The sequence below is a fragment of the Ylistrum balloti genome, unplaced genomic scaffold, assembly GCF_031769215.1.
Source record: "Ylistrum balloti isolate Yb309-2 unplaced genomic scaffold, AGI_CSIRO_Ybal_v1 Utg370230, whole genome shotgun sequence".
NCBI classification, from domain to species: Eukaryota; Metazoa; Mollusca; class Bivalvia; order Pectinida; family Pectinidae; genus Ylistrum; species Ylistrum balloti.
This window is the reverse complement of record NW_026782190.1, coordinates 558200-567376: the sequence shown is the minus strand read 5'-3', so window position 1 is coordinate 567376 and position 9177 is coordinate 558200. Positions and strand designations below refer to the sequence as shown.

At 38.5% G+C, this 9177-nt stretch overlaps 1 protein-coding gene across 1 annotated transcript in view; it reads right to left on the bottom strand.

Annotated features, from left to right (window-relative positions):
• Positions 1-852: 852 nt before the first annotated feature.
• LOC132551970 (acetylcholine receptor subunit alpha-like 1) overlaps positions 853-9177 on the bottom strand; it is a 30475-nt gene continuing 22150 nt past the window's right edge. The window contains exons 3-5 of the mRNA XM_060216116.1: positions 8076-8185; positions 4485-5484; positions 853-2004 (exon numbers count right to left, since the gene is read on the bottom strand). Coding sequence (XP_060072099.1) covers positions 1837-2004; positions 4485-5484; positions 8076-8185 — 1278 coding nt within the window. The 3' untranslated portion in view covers positions 853-1836. The remainder of the gene's footprint in view (positions 2005-4484; positions 5485-8075; positions 8186-9177) is intronic.

Sequence of the window (9177 nt, the reverse complement as noted above, 5' to 3'; positions counted from 1 at the left end):
AAGACACCAAGGGACAAATGGAAACTTACAAATGTTCAATAAGTCGATTCGGTGATAAGGAGAAGTAGTTTCATCTTTCTTTCTGTCTCAGTCTTAAATATCTATACCTAAGGATAAACATACAAGAAGCATTTGATAAAATACTTTAGAAATTATAAACATCTGTTACTCGTTACATCACCATCCAACAACCACACTGACTATGGAAGTCTCAAACGGCAGCGCTGATAAAATAACCACGTATTTCACGCTGATATATTAACCACGTATTTCACGCTGATAAAATAACCACGTATTTCACGTTGGTATTTGGACATCATTTGTTTTGCCGCTGCTCGTCATTTGTCTTTAGCACAAGTAGGTTTCGTCAACAACTTAATGAAGTAATTTTGTATCCAGAGAGATTGATATAAGTAAAATTTATAACTTGAATCATTTCTTAAAACCTTTTCAAATTCAATACAATAAAAATGACAGGTACGTCAAGCGACCGAGATGTGACCTTGAACTAGAGAAAGGCAAGAAGGCCTTTCACCTGAATAATTAACGTCAAATGTACTTGTTAAACTGTCTCCTACGTAACATAGACAACATCGGTATACAAATAGTTGCTTCCCTTTGGTAGGAAACTAGTACGATATGAAAATCATTTTGACACCATAACAGTGCCATCTCTGGATTTTTTCTGGAGTATTTTGTAACCGAAGGATCTACAGTCGTGTAGACATAATCAAGCGTTAGCAATGTCAATCGATGTTTAGATGTCAGATTAAAAATAACTCCAACCAAATTGTGAGGTTGTTAACTATTTAGATCTTCAATAAAAACAAAAACAAATCAACAACAACAACAACAGCTTATTAGCTTTTTTAAGTAAACCAATGTTCGTGAAGTAGCTACTCCTGTCAATATTCTAGAAATATCAGTCATTTATTTATAACCTACAGAAATGTCGCGCTTTGCTTCAACACGCCGTACTCATAGTTCTAAATGAAAATTAAAACTTTAAACACCGAATATTAATTGATTTGACACGTTTAAACCCTCGGCACGTGCCTAACTTAGAGCGTGTGTTTCTTTGTGCAACTTATTAGAGATCATCAGAAACGTTTACATCAGATAACTGACATTAACACCATCTACAGAATCATACAAACATAAATACACACACAGGCACTTTCTTGTGACATAAAATCATGAGACGAACTGCATTTTACACAAACCTAAATAGAAGACTTTTAGATGAGATTCCTGTTAACACAAAAAGAAAAGAAAGAAAACCGCTTACACAGACGGCTCTCTGTCTGGGAGACTAAAAATTGTGACACGTTCCTGTTTCATAATTCCGGTTGTATGAGGAAATACATTTATTCACTATTCCAATAAATCCAGCATTAATAAATAGTCATGTTTATTCAAGACTTCATTAATGACTTATTTTTTTTGTATATATTATTGTTGTGATATTTGCTTGATTGTTGGAATGTTACCGTGTTGGCTTGTGTACCCTTTCGTTGTTACAGATCAATGTTGCTTCCGAATCCGAAAAAAAATCCATTTCTCAAAATCAACAGATGTATCGTAACGTGTTCACAACTAGCAACGTTATTATCGTATTACCAAATTAGATATAAAAGACAATAAAACGTGTTATACAATAGATCCTAGCGATAATTTGGACACTGTATACACACAATCGTCACTATTCCACTAATGGAAATCTCAGTCACTAAGTGGCTATATTTTTAACCTTACATGTAGTTGCACACACACGTGTCCACTTTCACATCTACGTCACTATCACAGATATGTAATCGTCACACGATGACGTCATCACTAAGACGGCAGGAAACACGTGTCATGGGGTGTAAGAGGCATCCTGGCGTCATATATGGTGGGCGCCTGTAAGATGATTCCGAAGGTTCCAACCACACAAGCAGTGGTGAAGATCCACAGAAACAATCGGTCCAGCACCATGGCAACATACTTCCAGTCCTCCTTTATCTGTGAAACGGACAAAATGACATACCTGACGTGATGTCATGATAAAATGTACACTTAACTCCTTAATATCACTTTATCCTGTAATGACATGGAATCTAAACGTATCTAAGTATGAGACATCTGTTTTTAAATAAATGTTTTTCATATTAAATCTCAACTGGAGAAGAAGGGTGGTTTACTCAAGAAATACGAAAACGTCGTATAATGACACAAAACGTAGCATATTTCATCTTGGTAAATTCAACAAATCTTGTAAGAAATAAGTTATTAACTGAACACGTTTTATCGTCGTCATCATTATCTCACTGGAAACTATGTCATTCCACTAGACGATATGAATGAAGCTTGACGTGTTAGATGCTCGTAGATTTACCGTTCTCATTGGACATTACTTACTTGGATTGACCAAGATTTACATGGTGGGTGTCGTCGATGAATCAGAAGACGCTTACTATTCCGGAACGTCTTGTTTTATTGTCCTTGTACTTATTCAAGAGTCTCAGTGAACTTTTTTCTATTGTTACTATTTTGCCCTAGTTTGACTGACTTTGAGTTTAGATGAAACGCAAGGTGTCCATGCATTCTCTATGTAATCGATAGAATTTCCACGTGATCAGAGAGCATCACGTGATGTATGAGCGCCACGATATCAATTTCCCACCAATGCACCGTCCTTAAACATCCCAACCCACCTTTTTGCACTTGCATATTGACATCAAAGCATAATAATGTTAAAGTAATGTGCATGCTCAAAACTGCGCCCATCGGCACAATCACGGCCACGGGCACGTGCAGTTGTTACTGACTAGGTCAGGGGGCACGTCTAATCCTGCGTAATGATGTAGCTGATTACAATACTGATCGACATATCACAGAACTATCGCCAAAACTTGCCTCGTACACAAGCCGTCATTGGAAATTATCGCGACGTTCATCACAAATATGCACGTACATGTCGTTTCGCCACGCTTTTAAGATGTGCCTCTCCCTTCGCGATCTCTCAGTGATAAATCACCCGACCATATTATTGTCAATAAAGACATAATATGGATTATGAAATAGAATAAAATTTGTGTATAGACTGCCGATTATTAGGCAGTGGAAGAAATTACTGCAAGTATGGATTCAACAGTGATCTGATACACTCCGTACGGAATATACATGCATTAAACATGTAGAGATAAGACGAAAAGTGGGAAACATTGATTTGTGGCTCAGCAGCACAACACCAAGCATATATACGTATTGTATGAATTATAACCAAATCTTATAAATCCTTGTTCCACACCTAGAAATTGTATTAAGCACCGAGCCATATTTGGTTAACCAGTTAAAAAGTTCGTCCGATAACATAGCATGCTTCCCTCGATTTATAGCTCCAAACTACTTCACCATCATCATGACTCTACATTCCTGTGATCCTGAGAGTTTTCTTAGGGGTATATGAAATCAATTAAAATCAAAGTAATAAGATTATTCGTTTTTTAAAATTATCCCGTGTAATGACTGTGGGTTTAGTTGGTTTTAATCTGCCAGCATGTGACTAGTAAAGTGATGATTTAAAAAGACACAGATAATGTTTCGTTTAACCAGTGATGGTTTGTTCAGGAACCGTCCTGGTATAAAATATACAAACGGGAGGAGAAGTCGTTTTATTGAATAATTCTAACGGTTTCTTAACTTACACAAATAATTTAAATGTGACGCATGCGTACTAATACCTTTTGGAGAAATTTGCCTTTGCCCTACAAACAGATTAATCGAGTATTTCACCTCAACGGACCTGCTCTAAATCAATTTTGTTTAATTTCAACGACAGAGAAAAAAAACTACAATGCAAAAATGAAATGCCCCATTAGCCGACAATTGGAAGAATGCTGGATGAATATAAATAAAATGCGAATCGAGTGACATGGACGCAAGTTCGATTGAAAAGGGATATTTATCCTCCTAGTTGCTTTCCTCTTCAATTTCAAGAAATCGATTTAAAGTTGAAGAATGGGAAATAGAATAGCTAGACAAAGTGTGGTGTCACGCGCAGCAATTACACACAGCCCTGTCCACAAATCCATATCACACAAACGCTTAGCATCACTATAACAAACAAGAGTACGCGTGACCAGGTCAATTCCGTGTAGTTTATAAACAACCTTTAATATGCCTATAGTCTAAATATTGTAATATCTATACTGCCTGTTACATACTTGTATCGGACTGATTCAAAATGTTATACAAAGTGATCAAAGCGCATGTCCTCTTAGATGTGTTATCATTGAGCTCTACACTCAATAGTATGGCTTTCATTGGCGTATTTCTTACACGTTCTAGAAGTCTAGTACAGTCTCCATAAAATCTTAGATATTTTGTTTCAGAACCATTTTATCGAAAAACTTCGTTGAATTTTTTAACATTCGTTTAATTACTTCCCTGTTTCGTACTTAATTGAATACCACATTTTTAACTGATTCAAATATACTCACTGAATTCTCCTGATCCTCTGACTTCAAGTGCTCGGCGATGAAGAATACGCTGTCCACAGCGTTTTGTATTTCCATTGGGACTGGTTTGCGCCTTTGGCAGGAATCTGTTTCAGTCTGCGCTACTAGCTCTTCTAGACCATGTCGAATAAATCGTATATCTTCCCCATCTATCGTGTTTCGTATTTGGTCCTGATATGAATTTCGAACTTCCACCCCGTTCCAAGTTCTTACAGAAACACGTGACTGTGTTCCCTCACGGTCAGTAGATGGTCTGCGCATGATCAACAGACGTGGGAGGATGTTGAGGAACACCCTGCGCACCCATGGTGACATCGTGTGGGTGGAGGGCGAGCGGAAGTGTACGTTGAGGACTATAACGGTGACGAGGATGGATAAGGTGACAAGGATCATGGTGAAGAGTAGGTATTTGCCGATCAGGGGTACCACTATCGAAGTAGGCGGAATTATCTCCGCCAACAACAGGAAGAACACAGTGAGCGAGAGCAAAATGGATATACACAAAGTAATTTTCTCTCCGCTGTCTGAGGGCAGATAGAATACCAAGACAGTGAGGAATGAGATTGACACGCAAGGAATGATGAGGTTGACAGTGTGAAACAGCGTCTTCCGCCTCATAGTGATGTTAAATGTGATATCTGGGTATGGTTGAGGACAACAAGCGTAACGACGGACGTTCTTCTGGGCGATCCCCTCTAAAATGTCCCATTCCACGCTAGGGTAGAAATCACGCAGATCAATACCCTCGGCAATCAACTTCCGGTCCATGGCCTCGTCAGAGCACATGTGAATGATGTCGACCTGGTCTCCATCATACGTCCAAGACCCGAACTTCATGCTGCATTCCTGTATATCAAAGGGGAAGAACTCGACGTCTATCTGACAGGAAGACTTGTAAATAGCAGGGGGCTCCCATACAACTAACCCATTTGGGTGTAATGTGGCCTTCGTCATCAAGGTCACCTCGTAGTGGCCGTCGGCACTGAAAGGTCAAGGTCATTTTCAAATACTTTGATTTGGGAAGAAGTTTACCTTTTAATTGACATTGACCAAAGTGTTGCAGCCCTTGTAGTGTGATGTGGAGTTACTATATCGTGTTGAGAGTAATATTTCAGAGGCAAAATGACATGTATTTCTCTATAGCTTATATATTCTTTATATTGACCAGAAAGTGTGATGTAAAACGAATAGAAATGATAATAAACTCTGAAACTTGTAATTTCTAGACTTATGTTAGACGTATTTCAAACACCGTAGATATATTTAGATATTTTTAGGCTGACAGCCGTTGGGTGGCGGAATCCAGATATACAAAATGCCAAACAATAGATTGCACCGTTTAATTGTCCCTATGTTAAAATCAGATAATGAACAGTGAAAGTATAGCACTGACCAAGCTAACGACAATTAAATAACGACTTGATTGTTAGCATATATGAATTTTAATGTAACTGTGACGGGACATGACTTTATTACATGCAGTTGATTTCAGCTTCGTTGTACAGGAAATCTAATATACACCAATTTAGTTAATAGATGTGTACACTTTTGTCGGTACGCACGTGTAAGATATCTATTTAGTGGAATTTTATTACCTATATGAACGACTGGGTTTGGATTGAAAAGTAAAGTACAAGATACCATGATGTTTAGGGCCAGTGTTTTACAATGCACGGTATCGTATAAAGGTTTGTATTCAGATCCTGAAGTCCTGGAATCCTACATTGTTCTGAACCGTTCTACCATCCCCTGATACAGGAGAACACTACCGCAAACCATGTTGTGTCATACTGGGCCATGAGTTCAGGAAGATTCCGACGTGTCTTGTCGCTTTAATTGGCACGAGGAAATTGAGATTTCCCGCCGATACGTGACAAAGTCCCGAATCAACAGACCGTAGGCGACAAGACTACTATCTCTACTTCTCTTTCCATTTGAAGAGAGTGTCGTTCGTCTATAGAGAGAAAAAAACCCAGTTCGCCCGCTTTTTGAGCGCGAGGAGCGGATATTGGTTTTTGTGTGTTTGGCTACATTAGGGTTGTCAATATTCGTGTACATCAACTTTACCGAGATGCAATATGTCCCGGCTTTTCGGCGCGGCCAATTATGTAACCATGGGTGACAAAGATTTATTCCAACAGCTTTTCATTAAGATACTCAATAAAGTGTACAAGGCGACATGCACTGGTATCGATTAGATTGATAACGCGCACAATATCTTGAAAGATGGGGAACGGTATAAGACATTTCTATCCTTGAGGGGTGGGGGAGGGGTTAATAAAGACTGTTGTCGTGGAGGAGGAGCTGCATGAGGACTGAGGAGTGGGGACGGTATTTAGGACCGTTTGTCTGGGGGACAGGGAACAGTACCAAGGACTGTTGTCCTGATACAGGGTGGTTACACTAAACCCAAGTCTCTGAAAGGTGAAATTAGGGCTTGATATTCTGAATTCTGTTGGAAGCTGCCAATAAAGAATGTTGTGTGTGTGACTACCGTGCAACAAGTGGTGACACATGAACATACGTCTGGTGACAAACAGCTAGGGGAGATAATTTATGACATAGCAGTGTATACTACCAAGATTCTAATGAAATACAATGTGTATCAACGCAAATTAAATTTTGGCGTTGGAAGAAAAAGACAATTTGGAGAGTAATTGCTTTGTGTATTCCAGTATGCTCTCGACTATCCCTCGTTTAGGAATAGTTTGTCTGAAAAACAAGTCCGACATTAACACGACACACGAGGCGTCACGAGCTTAACTAGCCTGTAAAGTGACAGTCACGAGGCGTCACGTGATTAACTAGTCTGTAACGTGACATTCAATGCAATTCTTCAAAGAAAAAAACACAATAAAATCATGTGCACCTTACATACTGAAAGAATCGAAACGAAATAAAACAGGCTTGTAATGATCAAAATAAAAAAACACACATGGCCAATTCACGTCATTCTGTGTATAGAAACTGTGATGGTGAGGCTGGATCAGTAATACATTAAAGCAGATATTCGTAGTAAACAATAACACATGTTGAAGTCTAAGACATTAGCAATATTAAAACCTGTAAAAGAAAAAAGATATTTAGACACATAATACAAAACAAATGTTTCTTATATGACCATCAAAGTTTACATGTATATGTCTTATAGAAAGGATAATGCATGGACATGTAGTTGTGTTAGATCCAATCGGTTGATTCTTATAGAGTTACTGGTTTATATCTTATTAAAACAATCATGATATGTTTTTATAAGAAAGCCTTCTCTTATGAATATTTCTGTTATATTTCTGTAACAAAAACTCATTATTATCGTCGTCTTATTACACACAATGTATCAACAATATGAACCAATATACAATATCAGTGTTGGGGATGATCTCGCTTTAGAATCGATCGCTGCGTTTGGAAGACATCAAATCGTCAAGATATATTCTATGTTTGTAAAAAAAATCACCATCAATCAATCAAAGTTTTCATAATAGTTAAGATGACAATTCAATATGACAACATCCTATGATTACGATACAACACTTAATATAAATATTCTAACTTCCGCTCATGCGCACTTACTTGTTAAAGAGGACAATGTCGGGCGTCCATATTTTAGGTGAAGGAACCTCCAATTTAGTAATGTTGGCGTACTCGGCCGGGTTCCAAACCAGGCTAGCGTCATACCACCACTTTTAGGAACAAACAATTAAATCAAGTCAGTTTGTAAAACACGGTTTTCTATGTGTTAGTACAGACCTGATCCATGTCCCATGCGCATGCTCGTCTATTGCAGGAAGTGAGACCAAGAAAAGACAGGCTATAGTGCGTACTAGGATATATACGGTATCCTGGCTGATTCATGTTAGTTTATCGTTGTACGATAATAGAAACCAAAGGCCCACACTAAACAAAGCGCTGAATGGAGGTGTTATGAGTGATGGACTGCCATTCATATCTTACCTTTCTAACCGTTAACGACTCCACATATACTGAACCAAAGCTCAGGTTTGGCACAGTTCAAACGATCAACATCTCGTTAATTTCGTATTTTCAACGCATGGACGTGCAGCCGAAAAGAAAAGTATCATATAAAGAACGATTTAATAGTACTAAAATGATAAATGATAATTTGTCTTTGAACTTTCCTACTATAGGTCAAGTCAGGTGCCATATTTACCTGTTAACAGGATGGTTCCAGAGTCCGTACACACAACATAAACGTCCTCCAATATGTGCCAGTCACGGTCACATACAAAATTCCGATGTAGTTTCTTTCCATTTCCTTTTATTAAAAAAATACTCCCACTAGAATTAATTTCAAGCAAAAGAGAAAACCATTGCTTCAACACATTGTAAATGAAGAGGTTTTGATCTTTACCAAGAGAGTCTGTCCGTGCGGTATATTGGAGGACATGCTGACCACTACACTGACCAGTACCAACCTCTACCTACTTATTGTATAGGACGATGTCCGGTAGCCATATTTGTTTGGAGGGGACGTAGAGGCGGTCCACCCCTCCATACTCCGCCTTCTGCCAGCTTAGTTTGTAGTCATACCACTCCTGGTTAGTACGGGGAAAGAGGACAAAGCGGGTTAAGTCTCCAGTGACGTCATTGTATCCGTCCCACACTTAGGGAAGGCACTAAATCAGTTTTTACAGGGACATTGGAAACCTGTTTA